At 39.8% G+C, this 23,188-nt stretch overlaps 1 protein-coding gene across 1 annotated transcript in view; it reads right to left on the bottom strand.

Annotated features, from left to right (window-relative positions):
- The window catches only part of Baiap2l1 (BAR/IMD domain containing adaptor protein 2 like 1), a 101,781-nt gene that overhangs the window by 62,411 nt on the left and 16,182 nt on the right, over positions 1 to 23,188 (bottom strand). The window contains exon 2 of the mRNA XM_057764403.1: positions 1,369 to 1,444. Coding sequence (XP_057620386.1) covers positions 1,369 to 1,444 — 76 coding nt within the window. The remainder of the gene's footprint in view (positions 1 to 1,368; positions 1,445 to 23,188) is intronic.

Raw genomic sequence — 23,188 nt, 5'->3', positions numbered from 1 at the left:
CAGAAGTTCTGGGAATACTTATCAAGTACAGAACCATCTCTAGGAGGTGGTGAAGTGGTAAGAGCCCTTTGGGGAGAAGTCTTGTTAACAGGAAGCTAAGCTGCAAGCAGCTCACTTAGTCTATAACTCTGCCTCAGAAAACAGTTCATGCTACACAGTAAAAAAATAAAAATAAAAATAAAACAGTTCTACAGGTCATAGTGCTTTCCCTGTGAGGACTGGAAACAGTGATGACTTTGTGGCCCAGTGATTAAGCAATCACCAAGGGACAGTGGTAAGGCCAGCCAGCCTCTTGCTCTCAGAGGAGGGAAGGTGCCTGGAGAAGATAAAGACATTGTTGGGAAGAGAAGCAAGATCCCAGACCTCTTTTATTTCCTGGTACTGAAAACTGCAGATAAAAATGCACAGCCATCCAGTCTACTTTTCCAGTGACTGCGACTACCATGTTCCTTGCCATCCACAGCTCAGGGTGTAGACAGTACACTGTCTTGCTAGTCCATGGTTGAGGGTGGTTAGCAATGTATTCTAACAGCACTCGCTTAGTAGCAGTGCAGCAATAGCTGCTTATCAGTCTTTTCAAGAAAGCTAACAACCTGGGTCCCAGAAGAGAGGCAAAGATCAATGGTTGAAGTTTATGCCTTCAAATTCAGTTTCAATGAAGAACTTACTTTGAAATGATAATTTAAGCACAACTTTTAACGTAGATGTTCTTCTATTGAGGTTAAAAATATTATTTTTCATGTTGCTATAAAAATGATATATCAGCAAGGTATTATAGGGGCTCACAGTTGCGATCCTGGCACTTGGGAGGGTAGGAAGGGGGATTTCCTGAGTTCAAAGGCTGGCTAACCTGTGTTACAAAGTGAGATTCTGTCTCAAAACAAAAAAAGCAATCTATCTAAAGGCAAGAAATTCTTCTAGCTGGGTGGTGGCGGCACATGCTTTTATTTCCAGCACTCAGGAGGTAGAGGCAGGCAGATCTCTGTGTGTTTGAGGCCAGCCTGGTCTACAGAGTGAGTTCCAGGACAGGTGCCAAAGCTACACAGATAAACCCTGTCTCAAAAAACAAGAAAACAAAACAAAAGTAGAAAAGTTCATGGAATTGACATCAAAGCCTAATTTTGTATATCAGAAAACACAATTTCAAAGTTAAAATGTTATTTATAGTACTCTCACAATTACTCAATCAACTCATTTCAAATACATCAGTACCATCCTGCATTGCCATTGAACAAATCCTGTAGATAAATTATAAAAAATTCCACTTAGAGAGATTCTTAAAATGCAGTGTTAAGTATTTAAAGATAAATAAAATATTAATAGATTTCATGTGCTTTACATTAATTTAGAAAAAATTAAAAGACTTACCATTCACTGCTTTTTCATAATTTTTTCCTAGGTTTATTAAGTTTCGTAGCCCAGGATTGAATTGTTCCATAACATTCTGTCAAACAAACACACAAAACAAACAGATCAATAAACAAAAGAGGGACGACTAGAGTCTATCACTATGAGGCCTAGAATTCCTATATGATACAACATACCAACAATAAAGTCTCAAATACTCTTTTTCTTTTCTTTCCAGACAAGGTCTCAGGAATCCCCAGGCTGCCCTGAACTTGTTAGGGATCCAAAGATGACCTTGAACTTCTGTCCTTCCTGCTTTCAGTTCCCAAGTGTTAGAATTACAGGTATGTTCCACCATGCCTAGGTTATAGTTTTGGGGATCAAACCTAGGACTTCACAAATGCTAACTGAGCCAAATTCTTACCCTACAAATAATGCAGATGTAAGAATCCCAATGAGCTTGATTTTCTGACCCAACAGACAAGCAGTAAGGAGGATATAACCCAGCAATTTTCAATTGTCCAGGGACTGCCCACACTCTGCTATAAATGAAGCAAGCAGCAGACATTCACAACTCTACCATACCCCATGGGGGCTCTGAGCCTGGAGGCCAAAGAATTCTCTCTGGTACAAGTAGATTGTTCATGGCTGTAACTCTAGCATTATGAAATAGTCTGCTTGCACGGCTACCTCAACTTAATTTATAATTAAGGATAATGTTTTGGTTATCGAGTATTTAGAAACTTCAGGGCAATCTTACTTTCATTTTGTCTAAACCTATAGAGTACAGGCAATAAGCCACTCCCAGAGTGCTGGCTTTATGACCAAGAACACATTATCATATGATGACTTAGCTATCTGTTCCATCTTGGATCAACAAGTTGTCCTATATTCATCATTCCAAATGGACCACTCAGGTCTCTCCACTCCTTCCATGTATATAGTATCGTAGGGACCAAATAATAAAAGATGGAAAATGAGTCAACACTCAATGAGTCAGAAGCTTCACATCCTTCAGGGAAAAAAAAAGGCTCTGCATTAGTAATTGGGAATAGAGGATGAATGACAACTTATACTTATTGAATAGTGATAAAAATCCAAAAAAAAAAAAGCCCACACCTCATGCTTTCTCCATCCTTGCTATTACCCCCAAGAATACTTCTAATATCCCCTTCAGTACCCCCATTTGACTGTTCACTCATCTCCAATGTTAGATTAACTTCTGGCGACCTCTTACAGTTCAGGAGGACCTACTTTTCTGCTATACTCCCTTTTGATGTAACCAACAACTCGTATTTATTGTGGCTGTAAATATTGGATACTACAATTCAAGGAATGTACTAAAGATCACTTTCCTTTCTTAGTAATGCCTTTTTGTTTTTCCTGGAATTAATAATTGGCTTGCTCCTCTTCCCTCTTCTTCTATGTATCCACCTAATCCATGCAGTGTCAGGCCAAGCACAGGCCTACCAATTTTATTTCTCAAACATACAGAATAGCCAGCTGACTTCCCATCTCATTTTCCCCTCCTGGAACCTCCAAAGACTTTCTGCCCTCTCTCTCAGCCCTACCTGCCTTCCCCCAAGTCTGCCAGGCTGCTATCCTTGCATGCTCCAATCTGGCTGCCTATATTGGAGCTCTTATTCTCAGCTGGGTGGTGGTGGCCCACACCTTCAATCCCAGCACTAGGGAGGCCAAGGCAGGCAGATCTCAAGTTTGAGGTCAATAGAGTGAGTTCCAAGAAGCCAGGGATACACAGAGAAATCCTGACCCTGTCTTGAAAATAAACAAAAAAGTTCTCAGTCACACTGTCTACTTTCTTCCATTTTGCTGGCAATTATTCTCCAAAACTGATGTAAGAATAATGTGAGAGGTGTATCTGTGGCCCCACATGTCTGAAACTACTTAAAAATTTAAAAATTATTTCTTTATTGTGTGTGGAGGAGGAGGGAGAGGACGAACTGCAAGTGCCACAACACATATAGAGGTCCGAGAATAATCCATGGTTGCCATTTCTCCCCTTAAACCACGTGAGTTCTGGGGACTGTTCCTATCCCTGCAACTACTTTTACCTTGACATCTGTTTGCTGTATTGCTAGGCAGCATACGACACACTGACCTGTCTTCCTCAGAATGTTTAAGATTCTGCTGTTACTTTTGTTACAATAACAGGTATCTTTCTCTATTGTTCCTCACTTTGAGTTTTGACACAGGGTCTTTTATTCAGCTAGACTAGCTGGACAGCAAGACCCAGCAACACAACTGTCTCTGCCTGCACAGGACTGGGATCTGAGCTTGGGTTTTATGCGGCTGCTGGAGACCCAAATTCAGATACTCATGGTTGCAAGCAAGCACTTTACTGACTGAGCCATATCCTAGCTTCAGACTTCCCCTTCTTTAAAGCTTTGTTTTAGAAGCCAACTCTTTATCCCTATGTTGTAAAATCAAACACTGGTCTGCTTCATTTTTGGTATCTTTCCCATTTATTTTATGAGATGCTTGATTACTTCTAGCCATGTGGAAAACAGGTCTGTCAAATCTGGAAAATGCGTGTTTTATTTTTTGTTTCTTTATTTCTTTTGGAGCCCAGACGATGACCTTTTTTTGGAAGAGGACGGACAGGGTTTCTCTGTGTAGCACTAGCTGTCCTGGGACTTACTTTGTAGACCAGGCTGGCCTCAAACTCACAGAGATCCACCTGCTTCTGCCTCCTGAGTACTGGGATTCAAGGCATATACCAATACCACCTGGCCAGGTGAAGGTTTTATGCATTCTGGATTTATCTAACATTACCTTTTCTCTATTTTCTCACAGTCTTTATGTTCTACACCTGAAAAAAAATCCTCAACTTTACATCCCAAATCTTTTTTATTGATTGATTGATTTTTATTGAGTTCTACATTTTTCTCTGCTCCCTTCCTCCCTTCCCTGCCTCTCCCCCTCCTCCAACCCTCTCCCAAGGTCCCCATGCTCCCAATTTACTCAGGAGATCTAGGCTTTTTCTGCTACCCATGTAGATTATATCTATGTAAGTCTCTCTTAGGGTCCTCATTGTTGTCTAGGTTCTCTGGGATTGTGATTTGTGGGCTGGTTTTCTTTGCTTTATGATTAAAAACCACTTATGAGTGAATACATGTGAAAATTGTCTTTCTGTGTCTGAGTTACCTCACTCAAAATGATGTTTTCTAGCTCCATCCATTTGCCTGAAAAATTCAAGATGTTGTTATTTTTTCTTCTGTGTAGTACTCCATTGTGTAAATGTATCACATTTTCCTTATCTATTTTTCAGTCAAGGGGCATTTAGGTTGTTTCCAGGTTCTGCAATGAACATTGTTGAGCACATGTCCTTGTGGCATGGTTGAGCATCCTTTGGATATATACCCAAAAGTGGTATTATTGGGTCTTGAGGAAGGTTGTTCCCTAATTTTCTGAGAAATCACCACACTGACATCCAAAGAAGATGTACCAGCTTGCATTCCCACCAGCAATGCAGGAGTGTTCCCTTTACCCCACAACCTCTCCAGCATAAGTTGTCATCAGTGTTTTTGATCTTGGCCATTCTTACAGGTGTAAGATGAAATCTCAGAGTTGTTTTGATTTGCATTTCTCTGAAGGCTAAGGATGTTGAGCGTTTCCTTAAGTGACTTTCAGCCATTTTAGATTCCTCTGTTGAGAGTTCTCTGTTTAGGTCTGTACTTCATTTTTATATTGGATTATTTGTTCTTTTGATGACCAATTTCTTGAGTTCTTTATATATTTTGGAGATCAGACCTCTGTCTGATGTGGGGTTAGTGAAGATCTTTTCCCATTCTGTAGGTTGTTGTTTTGTCTTGTTGATTGTGTCCTTTGCTTTACAGAGCTTTTCAGTTTCAGGAGGCCCCATTTATTAATTGTTGCTCTCAGTGTCTGTGCTACTGGGGTTATATTTGGAAGTGGTCTCCTGTGCCAATGGGTTCAAGTGTACTTCCCACTTTCTCTTCTATAAGGTTCAGTGTGGCTGGCTTTATGTTGAGGCCTTTAATCCATTTGGACTTGAGTTTTGTGCATGGTGATAGATATGGATCTATTTTAATTCTTCTATATTGACATCCAGGTATGCCAGCACCATTTTTTGAATATGCTTTCTTTTTTCCATTTTATATTTTTTGCTTCTTTGTCAAAAATCAGGTGTTCATAGGTATGTGGGTTAATATCTGGGTCTTCTATTCGGTTCCATTGGCCCTCCTATCTGTTCTTATGCCACTACCAGGCTGTTTTCAGTACTGTAGCGCTGTAGTAGAGTTTGAAGTCAGGGATTGTGATGCCTCCTGAAGTTCTTTTACTGTACAGGATTGTCTTGGCTATCCTGGGTTTTTTGCTTTTCCATATGAAGTTGAGTATTGTTCTTTCAAGGTCTGTGAAGAATTTTGCTGGGCATTGCATTGAATCTGTGGATTGCTTTTGGTAAGATTGCCATTTTTACTATGTTAATACTACCTACCCAAGAGCATGGGAGATCTTTCCACTTTCTGGTATCTTCTTCCATCCTAATTCTTTTATTTTTTAAGCTTTTGATTTTTGTTTTCTTTTGAGAAAAGGTCTTGCTTAGTAGCCCTGGCCGGCCTCAAACTCATGATCCTTCTCCCTAAGCCTTCTGAGTGCTGGGATTACAGGTGTGTGTACATTTTTTTTATTTACTTGTTTGTTTATGTTTTTTCAATAGAGGGTTTCTCTGTATAATAACCCTGGCTGTCCTGGAACTCTGTGCTGGACTCTGCCACAGAAATCTGCCTGCCTCTGCCTCCCAAGTACTGGGACCAAAGGTGTGCGTCATCACTGCTTGGTCATAAAGTGCTTTTAAATATGTATGCATGTATGATGATGTATAAAATACATAAATGCAATTTTTTTCTAAGAGTTCTTAAGTATCTAACTCTTTCCATTTTTAAAATCACCATAGTTTTGGCTTATGATGCTGTGTCTTCTCTGAGTAACTGCAGGTGTTGGTATTCTAGCTCATTCCCCAAGGCATCATCTCCTAATTACTTTTTTTTTATACAACTAAAGGCTTTTATCCAATTTCTGGTGTTATGTTTTTGTTTATTTAGTTTTAAAAACTATTTTACTGTTTTATGTGCATGAGTATTTTGGCTGAATGTATGTCTCTGTACCATATGTGTGTCTGGTGCCCACAAAGATCAGAAGAGTATTGGACCCCATGAACTTGAGATACAAATGGTTGTGAGCTACCATGTGGGTGCTGGGAACCTAACCCCAGTCCTCTAGAAGAGCAGCCAATGCTCTTAACTACTAAACCATCTTTTTAGCCTCTATTTGTTTGAGACAAGGTCAGTCTCTCATTCTCTCTCTCTAGCTCAGGCTGCTTCAAACTCACAATCCTCCTGTCTCAGTCTCAAGAGTGCTGGGATTATAAGTGTGTGCCACCATGCTTGTCTTCTGGCAATTGATTTATTTATTTTAAAAGACAGGGTCTCACTATGTCACCCTGGATGGTCTAAAACTCATTATATAAACCAGATTGACTCTGTCCCCTGAAAGCTGGGATTAAAGGCATGTACCACCATCTTGGCTACTTCTGGTGATCTTTAAAGTCAGTTTGGGGGCTGGAGAAATAGTTCAGTGGTTAAGAACACATATTGCTCTTATAGAGGATTCAAATTCAGTTTTCAGTGCTCATATCAGGCAGGTAAAAACTGCTACTAACTCCAGGCCCAGGGGATCTGATGTTCTCGTTCTCTTTTGGCCTCTGTGGGCACTTGTGCACATGTGGTAAACACACACACACACACACACACACACTTCTTTTTAAATAAGTCAGCCGATATTTACAAGTAAAGCTCTTCTTGCTGCTGCAAAGCTTAGGGTTGATGAGTGACTTCAATCACAGTATCTAGACAGCAAGTACATGGAGAGATGGAGAGTCTGGTCATGGATAGCACTCAGGGCCAATATTTCTACAGAGACATTGCTAATTCCCAGTCATCAGGTAGAAAGGAGAGCATTCAACAGATAATTAGCCTTTCTATCAGTCATGAATGGGGGTTGAGAACCAGAGTATACCGAATCACTGTCTGCCATATTCCTCTGTGGAGTTTTACCTCTGATGTTTTTAAGGCCCAAGCTCCAACATGCCCTAAGATTAAATCTCTGGTCTGCATGCAGAAGAGATCTATTCTCAGAGTCAGCTGGGATAGGAAAGGGAATGGGAGTTCAACATTATATGCATACATACTTCTATACCAGCCCTGTGTGCCCTTGTCTCTATTCTTGGCCATTAGGGTCCTAGGGTGAATGGCTCACTTACTCCAAATACTTCTCTATAGATCCTTTGAGTACCTATAAGCCGGCCACCACTCTATTACTCCCATGATGCTTCCCTCCCTCCCTCCCTCCCTCCCTCTCTCCCTCCCTCCCTCCCTCCCTCTCTCCCTCCCTCCCTCCCTCCCTCCCTCCCTCCCTCCCTCCCATGTCTTATGTACTTTAGGTAAGCTTCAAATTTTTTATGTAGCCAAGGAAAACCTGGGGCTTCTGATCCCACTGCCTTGATCTTCCAAGTGTTGGGATTACAGGTGCATATTATCACTATGTCCAATTTATGTAGTGCTAGGGATAGAACTCAATATTTCATGCATGCTATGCTAGAACTCTACCAACGAATAATCTATCTCTCCAGCCATATTGCCCAAATTCTCCTTATATTTTTTGTCAACAGATGTCCCATTTAGATCTCTGCACTATATATAGATTTATGTGGTGTGTGTGTGTTTCCATCAGAGGGAAAAGAAAAACACAATAGTGAGTCTGCTTAGCCTAACTGGAAATCCACCCATCTTGTATCACTGAAGCAGGCAGCTGTCCTAGGTCTTTAAGTGGCCAAGAAGCCCCCAAAGCCTCTGGCTCCTGTTCTTTTCAAGATGAACCCTTAGTACCTAGTACTGTATATCTGTAGACACAGCAGCTATTGATCTAGTCTCTTCTTAACCCCCCTTTAAACTTTAAATTTAAAACAGGTTAAGCCTCATAAGGAGTTATTAAAAAATATATATGCAAATGTATGCTGGTAAAATGGCTCAGCAGATAAAGGCACTTGCTGCACAAGCCTGACAACCTAAGTTTGACTTCTAGAACTCATGGTGGAAGAAGAGAAACAACTCTTGAAAGTCATTTTCTGATACATACTATGTCATGTATATGTTTACACTCATGCATCATACACATGCAAACACATACACACACTATGAAAACCACAAAACACATTGTTCCTAGACATAATTTCCCTTAGCTCCCACAATGACATTTTCTATAACCACAGTACATTCTCAAACCCATTAAAAAGCTACTTGTACAACACTATGGGCCAATCTTTGTATTCATTATTGTTTTCAGAGAGGACTATCTGTACAAAATTTTATCATGTATATGGATCTGCACAGTCATCACCTCAATCATAATGCAGGATGGTCCCTTCCTAGTCAGCCCTCCCCACCCACCTCTAACTCTGCTCTTATGAGAATGCTATGTAAATGGAATCATACATTATGTGACCTTTTGAGATTAGTTTTTTCCCTCAGTGCAATGCCTTTTTAAAAGTATACAACTTCGTAGGTGTATCAATAGCCTATTTGTCTTTTCTGTTTTTTAGGTGCTAGCTGTGTTTCATGGTATGGATATATCACACTTTGCTTACCAATTTATATAGCAAAGAGCATTTGGGTTGTCTCCAGATTGGGGTTATTCCAACTAAAGCTGGTATGAATGATCATGTACAGGTCTATGTATGAATGTAAATTTTTATATCTCTAGGATAAATACGCAGGAATTCAATTGCTTCATCACAGGGTAGGTGCGTGTTTAACTTTATGAGATGCTGCCAGGCCTGTTGGCAAAGTAGCTAGGTCATTCTGCCATCCCATCAGCAATCTAGGAGAACTCAATAATTCTTAAAATCTAATAATTTCATGGGTATGTGGCTTACTTGGTAGAACATTTGTCTAGTAAACATAAAACCCTGGGTTCCATCTCCAGTTCTACATACACTGGGCAAGGTAGTGTAAAGTGTAATCCTAGTGGTGTGGGATAATTGTCTGTATTCTGTCAATCATGTTTTAAATAAATGCTGATTGGCCAGGCAGGAAGTATAGGCAGGTCAACCACACAGGAAGTAGAGGCGGGGCGATAAGAATAGGAAAATTCTAGAAAAAAAGAAGCCCATTCCTCCCAGTCCTGTCTCAACCACCTAAGAAGCAAGATATGACCTGCCCCACTAAAAAAGGTACTGAGTCATGTGGCTAACATAGATAAGATAATGGGTTAATATAAGTCATAAGAGCTAACACAAAGCCTGAGCTAATGGGCCAATCAGTTTCATCATTAAATAGACTTCTGTGTATTTTCTTTGGGGCATAACGACTGTGGGAACCGGGCCTGACAGAAACCCCAACGAGCAGGCCCTCATGTTACATCCTAGCACTTGGGAGGTGGGCAGCAGAAGATCAGAAGTTCAAGATCATCCTTTACTACACAAGGAGTTTGAAGTCAGCCTGAAATATGTAACTATATGTTGTTGTTTCAAAACAAGAACAATAAAAACCTCATTAGAAAATGGTCACTTTCTAATTGAAAAATAAAACTATTTTAAATGCAATGAATGTCTAAAATTCCTGTGTTATTCTTTTTTTTTTTTAAAAAAAGATTTATTTATTTATTATGTATACGGTAGTCTCAGTACTCTGCCTGCAGGCCAGAAGAGGGCACCAGATCTCATTACAGATGGTTGTGAACCACCATGTGGTTGCTGGGAATTGAACTCAGAACCTTTGGAAGAGCAGGCGGTGCTCTTAACCACTGAGCCATCTCTCCAGCCCCCTGTGATATTCTTATGAAGCTGAGAGTATATGATAAAAGTAAGAGGAATCCACTACATAGCTAACCTGTTCTGTAGCATATAAGAAGTCATACAAAGATGACTAGATTTGTTCTCTAAGCATATTACTTATAAAAAATAAAAGTATAATTTGATTGTGTGTGTGTGTGCGGGTCCGTACGTGCATGTCTGTGTGGGTCCGTACGTGCATGTCTGTGTGTGTGTGTGTGTGTGTGTGCGTGCGTGTGGAGGCCAGTAGTCAACCTTAGCTATCTTAGCTATCACCTTGTTTCTTGAGACTAGGTCTCTCACTGGATCCAAAGGCTTTTCTATTAGGGTAGGGTGGCTGTCCAGCAAGCCCCAAGCATCCACGAGTCTCTAATAATTGGTGAATATTGGTTGTGAACACACAACCATGCCAGGTTTTTATACCAGTGCTGGGGATTGAACTCAGGTCCTCATGCTTGTGAACAAGCACTTTTCCAAATGAGCTATTTCCCATGGCCCCATAATTTGTTGAATTGTTTTCTTTTAATACAGGGTCTCTCCATGTAGCCTTGGCTGGCCTGGTACTCACCATGTAAACAAGGCTAGCCTTGAATTCTGAGATCTGTCTGCCCCTGCTTCTCAAGAACTGAGATTAAAGATGTGATCACCACACTTGGCTCATAATTTGATTTTTTTTAAAAAATATTATTCTTGAAGCTAGGCGGTGGTGGTGCACACCTTTAATTGCAGCACTCAGGAGGCTGTGAGTTTGAGGCCAGCCTGGTCTACAAGAGCTAGTTCCAGGACTGGCTCCATAACTACAAAGAAACCCAGTCTTGAAAAACAAAAACAAAAATAAAAAATTTCTTGAAATACTTACTAACTCTAATATCTTATGATGAACAGTGAATATCATACATAAGTCACTATCCACACACACAATCTTATCTAAAAGCCCAAGAAATAAGTATCACTATCTAAACAATTCATAGATTTTAACTGAAACTTAAGACTACACAACCAGCTTTGAAGAAAACAAGTATTCTTAAGCTAGATAAATTCAACAAGTGTAGTTTAATTCTTTGTTATTTAGGGTTAACAACAGAAATGTTGGCCCTTTCCAACCATGGAAAATCCATTTCTATATTGGCTTTTGGCCATTAGTCTAGTTATTTTAGCTGAAGTACAAGTTATTTTTAAACCCAAGAACAAAAAAGCAACACTGCCTTTGTACTGTGAAATCTGCAAGATGTTACGGCAGCAGCCAGTGCACTTGTATGTTGAATTGACCCATGTTTTTTAGGAAGGCAGTCAATGGGTCAAAGGCTAGGGTTGTAGCCAGGTTTGCTAAGAGCTGTGGCAAAGTCTGTACTGGAGGATCCTTAGCAGCAAAGACCAACGTCATTTCAAATTTGGAGGAAAAAAAAACAAGAATACATAAGATGATATTTCAAAGTGAATGGAAAAGATACAAATGAGCCAAGAAACACTACTTTTTTTTTTTAAAAAAAAAAAAAACTTAGTAAGTACTCAACAGTTACTACTTGACAATTAGTATAACTTACCAAATCAGTTTCCACTAGAATGTTTCTTTTCCATTCAGAAAAGCATGAAAAACTACAGTTACAAAATAAATTCTAGCTAATCCACTGGTAATATAATTCTCCTTTTACCAAATCTGGTATGAAGAGGGCTTGGTTCTATCTTAAAAAAACAAAAACAAAAACAAAAAACCTCAGTAGCGCTGGAGAAAGGATGGCTATTTAAGATAAACTGCTGTGACTGCACACATCTGCAGTCCCAGTTTCTCTGGAAGTTGAGGCAGGAGGACTCAAAGTGGGAGGCAGCCTGAGCTACTCAGGGAGAGTTCAAGGATACCTTGAGAAATTTAGCAAGACTAAGTCTCAAAATAAAAAAAAAAAATTTAAAGGGCTGGGGATTGAGCTCACTAGTAAAGCATCTGTCTAGCATGCATATAGTCCTTAATCATTATCACTGTAAAGTTAATAAACAGATAAAGTAAGACAGGTAGGTATGGTGGTGGCATAGATCCAATGCAAAAAGATCACTGAAATTTGAGGCCAGTCTGGCCTACATAGTGAGTTCAAAGTCAGCCAGAGCTATATAATGAAAAAACCCACAGGGCTGGAGATAAGGCTTAGAGTTTACTACACTTAGTTCCCAGCACTAATATTGGGCAGCTTACAACCATCAGTAATTCCAATTCAAAGGTGAGCTGATGCTGTCTTTTGGCCCTTGCAGACACAGACACACATGAATAAAAACAAAATTTAAAAACTAAGCCAAAGCAAAACAAACAAAAAACAATACAAAACAAAAACCAGAAATAAGCTGAATCTATTCCCATTCTTGCTAGTCTGATTATGTCATTTCCCCTGCCGCACATAGGTACAAATAACAATTCAAAGACAAGTATTCAATATTAAGTTTTTTTTTTTTTTTTTTTTTTTTTTTTTTTTTTTTTTGGTTTTTCGAGACAGGGTTTCTCTGTGGTTTTGGAGCCTATCCTGGAACTAGCTCTTGTAGACCAGGCTGGTCTTGAACTCACAGAGATCCGCCTGCCTCTGCCTCCCAAGTGCTGGGATTAAAGGCATGCGCCACCACCGCCCGGCCCAATATTAAGATTTTTAACTTCCTCAGTAGTTGGCTCCCCCCACCCCCAGACAGGGTTTCTCTATAGCTCTAGCTGTCCTGAAACTTGCTCTGTAGACCAGGCTGGCCTCAAACTTACAGAGATCTGGCAGTCCCTGACTCCCAAGTACTGGGGTTAAAGGTGTGTGCCACCACTGCCTAGCAGCATTTGGCTTTTTAAGGCTTCAACTTTACCATGGGGCTGTAGAGATGGCTCAGTGGTTAAGAATACTGACTACGCTTCCAGAGGACCTGGGTTCAAGTCCCAGCACCCACATGGCAGTTCACAACTGTCTGTAGCTCAGTTCCAAGGATCTAACACCCTTACACAGACACAAATGCAGACAAAGCACCAATGCACATAAAATTAAATTAAAGAATAAAAAAGACCTCAACTTTACCAACACAGAACTATGCACAAACTAAGAGGGATACTTAGTTGATAGTTTTTTAAAACACATGAGTATGAGTTGCTCAGTAATGAAGCTAAACAGTTCTTAAGTTTCTGAGATTGATCTCTACAGGACAAAGGGAAAATTGTTGAATATTTCAGTACTTTGTCGTTTGCAGTTAAAAATGTGAATAATATTTACAGAAGATAATCTTCAAGGGATTTACAAATCTCTAAATAAATGTCAAGTTCTACAGCTTGGAATTTTATGTCATTTTATACAATCCCTTGTATGAATAGAGACAGATTTTAAGGTTGTGTGGCAAGAATATCTATAACAGGAATTAACCAGGGATACTTAATGCTTCATTTGAAGAAAACTTTTCTTCCTCCTTCCTTGAGTGTTGCTGGAAGCTGCTGTTCCTGTCCTAACCTTGCCAATATTTGATTACCTCCTCTGCCTTGGGGAAAGTATTAGTAAGCAAATTTGGCACAGACACAACTGCTTGAGGGCCAACAGATGTCACAAGAGTCACATTGTTCACGCCCAGCATGGATGTGGGACACAAGCATAGTCAAGGAAATGTGGGTAATTGAGATGGGGCTTTTTAAGGCATTAAGCTAGACCAGAAGTACTTATTTGAGCCAGCAGTGGTGATACATGCCTGACACTTGGGAGGCTGAGACAGGAGGATTGAAAGATGGAGGCCAGGCTAGACAACCACTACACAGCAAGATCTTGTCTCAAAAAGCAAAACAAAACAAACAAAACTTTTTTCAAATAGGTATACACAAAAATGCTCCCTGTTGCTGCCTGTGGTGGCTCACACCTTTAATCCCAGCACTCTGGAGGCAGAGGCAGGAGGATTTCTGTGAGTTCAAGGCCAGTCTGGTCTATGAAGCGAGTTCCAGGACAGCCAAGGCTGTTATGCAGAGAAACCTGTCTTGAAAAACCAAGATAAATAAATGTTCCCTGTCAAATATAAATAATGTTTGGCTCCCATAAATCTGTCCTATCATATTATCCCATCAAATGGCATTATATACAATTTGCATTGTCTGTAATCTTTAACATGCCATCATAGGAACAATGAATGGAACTGCAAGTGTTGGGGACAAGGCACACTTTGAATAATTAACCTTTCTGAGCCTTACAAAATGTAAATAGTGATTAATTTTCATTTCCTAAGAAGCATGAAGACTGAATGATAATCTAACATCATGGAACACTTATTTGTTTTGTTACATATCTATTTCTGTACTTCTGTGAGCAAACCCAGATCCTCCTGCAAGCTAGGCAAACACTGTGCCATTAAGCCACACCCCCAGCTTTAGAGAGCACTTACACACTCTTCATAATACTCAAGGCTTGGTACACACTGAACCAATAGTGATTAATATTTCAAGAGCAAAGCTCTAAAATATTGGTCAGTCTTCAAACAGATGGTCATTCCTGTTTAGTCAGGAATCTAGGTAACACGGAAACAAATACATCAGCTCTCCTACCTCAAAATGTCATTATCAGGGTGAGAGAGGTCATGATCACAAAATATCCAGAGAAGGAGCCAACCACAGAAAGCTGAAGGTGTTCTTTACCTACTTTACTCAGTCTGGGAAGCTTTGATTATTTATTGTTTTCATGTGAAAAAGCTGTTAAAACTCATGGAGTTATATTCCTGGCTCTATACCCAACATTTGACTTGGATCTTATTTGATCTCAGCCTCATGGTTATTAGTTATCCCACTTCACAGATGAGATTCAGGAACTCTGAGGCATTACATCTTAAATCTTAGTAAACATTCTGTGGGCAGCAGGTCTTACTGCCTAACTTTTCCTTTCACCCTGGTACCTCAATAGTAGTTTCTTCAAGTGTGTTGTGAAAAACACTGAGATTAAAAATGCTTTCATGATGTCAGAGCACTGCATTATGAGAAATTATGGAAAAGCCTACAGCATTTTTTGATATTTTCTTAGACTCTTACTACCCATTTTTTGTGACTGTAATTAACCTTCTAATAGTATCATGATCCATACTCATTCGTGAGTATTTCTAATCTCCTCCTTCTTTTCTTTCCCTTTAAAAACAGAACAAAAGGAGGAAGAAAAAAAGAATCTGGAGCCAGCAAGGTGGCTTAGCAGATAGAGAGGTGTTTGCAGCTAAGCCCACTGACCTGAGTTTGGTCTCCAGAACCCACATGCTGGAAGAAATGAATCCTGCAAGCTGTCCTCTGATCTCATACATGTATGTACATGTACACTCATATTTTTTAAAAAGGTATAAAAGAAAAACACTCCACAGTCACTTAGTCTTGACAGGAATTATTTACTAAAGGCTAACATTGTCTTCATGGGCCTGTTTGCTAGAAGCTACACTACTGCAGACAAAAATCACTGGGTGCTTTAATGACCCCATGCTAGTCCACAGGGATCTGTAATCAAGACTACTGATAACTTTCTAGTCTATCATTTATACCTTTATATACACATATATTAGTCATGAGAGAGATGTTTTTGCTTTATATATTGAAGCAATACTTGAATGAGAAAAATATTTGTGGTATGATTCACTTCATTTCACTCATCTTTTTTTTTCATTCAGGGTTATGCTTCTGAGACAGGGCCACATGGATATATGTGAACTGAGTTTATTCCTACAAACAATATCTCACTGTGACAGTGTTAGGTGTTCCCCTGGATGAGCTACAGTATCCAGATAGTTAACTCTGAGAAATTGCCACAGAAGTATTTTGTAGACATGGTTAATATATCTTCTAACAGATGGCAAATGCAGTTCTAGATGGATGTCATCTAATCAGCTGAAAGGCTTTACCAAAACTGAGTTGTCACTGTGATACTTGGGGACTACCTCACCTTCCAGCCCTACAGTGCTCACTCACCACCTCCCAGAATAAGTCAGCTTCCTAAAACGTTTTGCACTTTTTAATGGAAACGCATACAAATGTACACCTACTCGTCATATAAAAACATTGCATTTTGTTCACTGAGTGGCAAGTCGATTCTTGCAAGCTTGTGCTACCATTAATGCAGTAATAAACTGTATGCCTCCTCTATGCAGGGGTAAGAACTTAAGTAAAAACAGAATTTCTGAGACAGAGTATGTGACAGATTTTATTACATAGACTACCAAACTGGAAAAATTGGCTGCAGCAATTTGTACCCCATAATTGCTACACAAAATACTATTTTGTAACATCTTTGCCAATATTTTCAATTATCATACTGTTTTTCTACCTGATAGGTAAAGGGCAAGACCGCTACAAAAATTTCAAAAGCTGTTTCCAATGTCAGTATTAAAAGTCTATATATCTGGCAGCTGGACTTATATCTCAGTTGGTAGAGCTTGTCTTATATACATGAGGCCCTGGGTTTCATCCCCAGTACCTCAAAACAGAAACAAACAAAACCCCAAACTACACAGAAGAGACACAATATAATATAATTTTTACGAGGTAGCTCCTGGTAAAATGTGATGGATTTATGGATTTATCTTCAGTTTTTGTTTGTTTGTTTGTTTGTTTGTTTTTGTTTTTGTTTTTCGAGACAGGGTTTCTCTGTAGCTTTGGTGCACCCGTCCCGGAACTAGCTCTTGTAGACCAGGCTGGCCTCGAACTCCCAGAGATCCACCTGCCTCCTGAGTGCTGGGATTAAAGGCGTGCGTCACCATCGTCCGGCTTATCTTCAGTTGTTATGTTTAATTTTTGGTATTTTAGCGGCAGGGTATGAGGAAGAGATTCTTCAAACTGGGCCATCCCCTGCAACTGAAACTCCACACTCCACCCCAAAACTGAGCTCCAGGTTCTTCATAAACTGCAAGTCTAAAGTGCCAAATCAGTTCCTCCAGGGGGAACAGTACTTGCTCCTCCCAGATGAGGGCTGTGGCTGTAGACCAGCCCACTGGGTCTCGGCTCATCTCTCAGCTACCTACCCTGACTCTTTTCTTCCCACAGACAACAGCAACTGCAGCCTTCCTCTCCTTCACTCTCGCTGCACTCCTGCATCTTCTCATTACTTACATGATATTACCTATCTGTTTATTCCCGGTCACCTATTTGAAAGTACATGTGAATTAAGGTCAAGGACGTGAGTTTAATCCCCACTGCACAGCTATTATCAGGAACAGGAGCAGTGCCAACCCTCAATGTCTCACAGCGAATGAGGTGGCAGTTTTGGAAGTCAGTATATACAGACGTATGTGTTCATGCTGGATCCCCTGCTTGCTGTCCTTTCAGCTCCACAGGCACAACCACTACAGACACAATTGCCCAGTGGGCCAATTAGCCATGAAGATCAAGCATGAGATAATGGGGCCAGTGCTTGCAACTTCATTAACTCAAAGTAAAAGCTTCACTAGAGAATCATAAAAGCTACAAGGCTCTGTTCTCTATCTACTAAGGTTTAACAGGCTTGCAAAATCTGAAAATAGCAGGGCTTTCCTTGTGTTTTGCTTCCAAACCCTGTGTCCTTCCTGTCATTTAAATCACCTTATTACCAATAACATGTCCCTTAAAAAGAGTACCTTATTAGAAACCATCTAAATGTCTATCGACTAGTGACTATAAAAACAAAATGTGGTGTATTTGTACAATGAAATATTATTTGACCATTAAAAGGCATCAAGTAAGACACATACTCTAGCATGGATGAATTCTATTATGCTCAGTAAAGAAGCCAATCACAAAAGACCACAAATTGGGCTGAGGAGGCAGCTTCAAGGTATAACATTTGTCTAGTATGTAGGCCATGGTTTCAATCTGCAGTACCAGAAGAGGAGGAGGCAGGGACATTGCCATGTATATAAAATAACCAGAGATGAAAACTCTATATGAAATAATCAGAAAAGACAATTGCTTTTTTGTTATTTTGAGACCTGGTCTCACTATACAGCCCAGGTTGGCTTGGTTCTCATTAAGTAACCCGTGATGGCTTCAAACTTGCAATCTTTCTCTCTTAGCTTCTAGAGTGCTGGGATTACAGCTACCCCATCAGGTCAGAAAAGACAGGCCTATAGAGAGAAAATACAGTGTTGGTTGCCTAGAACTGGGGGAAAGGGGAAGAGGAGTCACAGCAAAAGGGCATGAAGAATGTGTACACTTTAAACGAGTGAATTTTGTACTATGTAAATTATAACTCTATAAAGCCTTTTTTTTAAAAAAAAAAAAACACATTAAAAAAGATGCAAACACAAAAACCCTTTGAAAGGTGGGGAATGGTTCAGTGAATAAAGGCATTTACCACCAAGCCTGATGACCTGAATTCAATTTCTGGAACCTACTTGGTGGAAGGTAAGAAAGAATCCCTGAAAGTTGTCCTTTGATGTCCGTATATGCACCATGGCACATATGACTCCCTCAACAAGCAAATGTTAAAAACAAAAGAAACTGACAGCTTAGAAAAGTAAAATCACTTTGCTAAAGATTCACTCTACATCCTTAAGGCTATGAGACAGCACAATGAACTTGCTTATTGCTTGGTTGTAGCTAAACAGTCCACATACAGATAGATGATCTAGCTGTGGTGTGTGTGTGTGTGTGTGTGTGTAGGCCAGAGAACAACCTCAGGCATTCCTTAGGTACTGCACAACTTATTTATTTATTTAGACATTCTGTCACTATCCTGAGGCCCATGATTAGACTAGACAGCTGGCCAAAGAGCCCCCAAGATCTGCTTGCCTTTTTTTCCCCAGTGCAATTATAAGTGTGCACCACCATGCCTGTTTTTATTATTATTATTATTATTATTATTATTATTATTATTATTATTATTATTATTATTAGTGTGTGTTCTGGGGATCAAACCTAGATTCTCATGCTTGCCCATGCTTGCCTATTGAGCTGTCTTCCCAGTCGAAGTGATTTGTCTCAAGATAAGATCACCCACTGTCCTTAGTGAACACTGGTTCAGGATGAGCAGAAAGTACTCTCAGCCTGTAAAGTGTTTATGCTCATGTCGCTGTCTGCAGCAACTGCCTCCTCTGCCACAGTAAAAATCAATCTGGCCCATTAGCAGAAAATGGTCAACAAATCCATTTTGAGTCAGATCTGCTGGATTAGCATTTGTCTTTCCAGCTATGAGTGGAGAAGGTGTTTGGCAAACATTTTCTTCCAGAAAATATAACCTTACTGTGTCCTTTTATATAGGGAATTTCCATAGGAAACACCCAGCCCCCAGAGAAAAGCCTCCATTGATCATTCATCATAACTTCAACATCATTTTCCCATCTTCCACAATCCAGTTTTGGTTACACAGAACTCTTTCTGCAAAAATAGTTCTTCTAGGTGCAAAGGTCACGTAGGAGGTCCCATAGGCTCACAGGGATCTGTCTCTAGCCACATAGCCTGAGTGAAAAGAAGCTGCAGGGGCAGTGGACAGGAAGTACGAGGATGGCTTTCTGTTCAGAAGAATACTTTTGAGCAGTCAAAGGAGCACCTCTTAGGTCCTGAGATTACCAATAATCAATCAAGAAATCACAAGCCAGTGTGATCACCCAGAACACAAGGTCTGTATCGTCAGGTGCAATTCAGCTTCCATGAACTTCTATTGCCTAAACAATTTTTGGTGACTAGTATATAGCTCAGTTGGTAGAGTGCTTACATACCATGCTTTGTTCATTTCCAGTACCATATAAAACAGTTGTAGTGGTGTAGGCCTGCACTTGGGAGGTGGAGACAGGAAGATCTGGAATTCAAGGCTAGCTTCTATTACATGAATCAGCCTGGGCTATATGAGACCCAACTTCAAACAAACAATAAAGAAACAGATTGTTGTGATGTATCCCCTATTCCCTACTTCTTTAGGCAACAAAGACTTGTCTGAAGATAAAGCACAAACAAAAAGTCTCCTCCATCACAGAGGTAGGAATGAGAAAGCTACAGCTATTCCTACTTTTTGAGTAAAATTTTCAGGGCTGCCAAGAAAATTATTTTTCAGAGCAACAAAATCATCTTACTAATATAGAAAATCTAGGTTCTCAGCCGGGCGGTGGTGGCGCACGCCTTTAACCCCAGCACTTGGGAGGCAGAGGCAGGCGGATCTCTGTGAGTTCGAGACCAGCCTGGTCTACAAGAGCTAGTTCCAGGACAGGCTCCAAAACCACAGAGAAACCCTGTCTCAAAAAAACCAAAAAGAAAAAAAAAAAAAAAGAAAAAAAAAAAAGAAAAAAGAAAGAAAAAGAAAAAAGAAAATCTAGGTTCTCAATTATTATATTTTTTAATAATATAGGTGATGTGGAAGGGAACATCTGTAATTCCAGCACCCAGGAAGTAAAGAGACCAAGAGAATCATGTCAAGTTCAAGGCTACATAGTCTACATAGTGTGCGTTCCAGGAGCTAGGGCTACATTGTAAGACTATACTTAAGAACAAAAAACAAAGGTTGGTGAGATGGCTGAGCAGGTAAAGGTGCTTGTAATCAAGCCTGATGACTTAAGTTTGATCCCTGGAACACACATGATACATGGAGAGAACTTCAGAAGTTGTCTTCTGGTACACACACACACTGGCATATTTCTGCTGACACACATGATTTTAATTAAAAAAAGAGCAACATCAAAAACAAAAAACATGGAAGGAAATAATCAGGTGTGGTATTATATGCCAATAATGACAATACTTGGGAGACTGAGGCAGGAAAATTCAGAGTTCAGAGCCAGCCTGGGCTAGCAAGGCATTGTCCCCCCCTAAACAAAAATTAAATAACCAAAGTAACTTAGAGAGGCATGCATAGGTATTCTGACTTCACAACCATCTGGTTAGTCTAGAAAATTGTATTTTACTGGGCTGGAGAGATGGCTCAGAGGTTAAGAGCTACTGCCTGCTCTTCCAAAGGTCCTGAGTTCAATTCCCAGCAACCACATGGTGGCTTACAACCATCTATAATGGGGTCTGGTGCCCTCTTCTGGCCTGCAGGCATACACACAGACAGAGTATTGTATACATAATAAATAAATAAACAAACAAACAAATAAATATAAAAAAATTGTATTTTACTTTAAACATTAGAGTTTAATATTTGTGTCAGGGAAGAATTATTCTAAGCCTTTCTTTATAATTCATGTACAGGTGATTATATCAAGAACTGGAGAACATGTATACTTAAATTTCATTCTACTAACTCTGTAAAGTCCTCACATTGAGATACTTAAAACAACACTAAAAACTAGACATTTATACAACCTTTATTAGACTCCCACATCAAGCGTGGTCCTATGCTAGCTCCACTCATATATAAGATGAATGAAGAGAATCCAGTTGATGGCCAAATAGAAAAATGGGTATAAAAAATACCAAGGCAGGGCCTGGAGAGATGACTCAGAGGTTAAGAGCATTGCCTGCTCTTCCAAAGGTCCTGAGTTCAATTCCCAGCAACCACATGGTGGCTCACAACCATCTGTAATGGGGTCTGGTGCCCTCTTCTGGCCTGTAGGCATAACACAGACAGAATATTGTATACATAATGAATAAATAAATATTAAAAAAAATACCAAGGCAATCCAAATAGGAGATGGAAAAGGGTAAAAAAGTAAATATTGGGCTAGGAAGATAAACTTATTACTTGCAGTGCAAGAAAGAAGACCTGAGTTTGAACCCCCAAGAACTAACATGAAAGCTGGCTGTGCAGTGCAGTGTCTGCAATCCCAATGCACTTCTATGGGGAGACAGAAGGTAAAGATAGGACAATCCCTTGAAGCTTCCAGGACAGATAGCTTGGCCTACACAGTAGCAAACAACAGAAACCTGTCCCAAACAAGGTCAGGACAGACATGGGAGGCTGTCCTCTGATCTCCATGTGTGTGTCGTGATAGACACACAACTGCACTCATTCTCATGCATTCACGCTCACACATACCCATGTGATGCAAACACACACACACACTGTATACATACAAATATTTTAAATGTTACTTGCATATCACTTGAAATAGATAATTTTATCACAGAAAAGTCATATATGGGGGTCAGTGAGATGGTTCCACAGGTAAAGGGGCTTGCCACTATGCCTAGTAATCTAAGTTTGATTCCTGGGACCCACAAACTGGAGAGAACCAACTCCAGAATATTGTCCTCTAACCTCTAAAAGTGTGTCATTGCATACACACATATCCCCAATTTTTTTTTGAAGGCAGGCATTAAAGAAATAATAATTGAGTAATTCATGGGTTTCAAATAACTGTCTAGGAGTACACTAGATTATTGGTTAAATAGTCTTACCTGCCTGCTTGCTGTTTTTAAAAGGTCATGTCCTGGTATAAAAAGTTGCAATAAGCCAGGTGTAGCTTTAATCCCAGCACTTGGAGGGCAAAGGCAGGAGGAATTCTATAAATTGCAGATTAGTCTGCCTACATAGTGAGTACCAGGCCAGCCAGAGTGACAGACTAAGACTTAAAAAAAAAAAAAAAAAAAGCAAACAATGGATTTGCAGGAAAGGATGGTTTATATGCTAGGCTGAATTTGTTTAGAAATCCCCCAAAGTACTTAACAGCAACAGGAACTTTATCAGCTCAAAGTACACTCATTTCATACAAGTACTGTTTGTTGTTTTAAGTTCACTAGTTCCTTCCAAGTACAATTCTTACAGTAATGTGTGCAATAACTCTAATGAGTCCCCATGAAAGAGACTGATCATTCTAATGTGCATTAAGATTGCAACCCTTGTAATTGAGAGAAAAAAATTTTAGATAATCAAGTCACTTTTTTGTTGTTGTTGTTTTTCAAGTCAGGGTTTCTCTGTAGCTTTGGGGCCTATCCCGTAACTAGCTCTTGTAGACCAGGCTGGGCTCAAACTCACAGAGATCCACCTGCTTCTGCCTCCCAAGTGCTGGGATTAAAGGCACGTGCTACCACTGCCTGGCTGATAATCAAATAATTTTAAGACAGCTCACAATCTTTACTTATATTCTCAAATTGAAGGATGGGAGAATAAAAATCTA

This window comes from Chionomys nivalis, chromosome 3 (assembly GCF_950005125.1).
Source record: "Chionomys nivalis chromosome 3, mChiNiv1.1, whole genome shotgun sequence".
Classification (NCBI taxonomy): Eukaryota; Metazoa; Chordata; class Mammalia; order Rodentia; family Cricetidae; genus Chionomys; species Chionomys nivalis.
The sequence above is the reverse complement of the archived record's forward strand: the minus strand, read 5'-3'. Positions and strand labels throughout refer to the sequence as shown.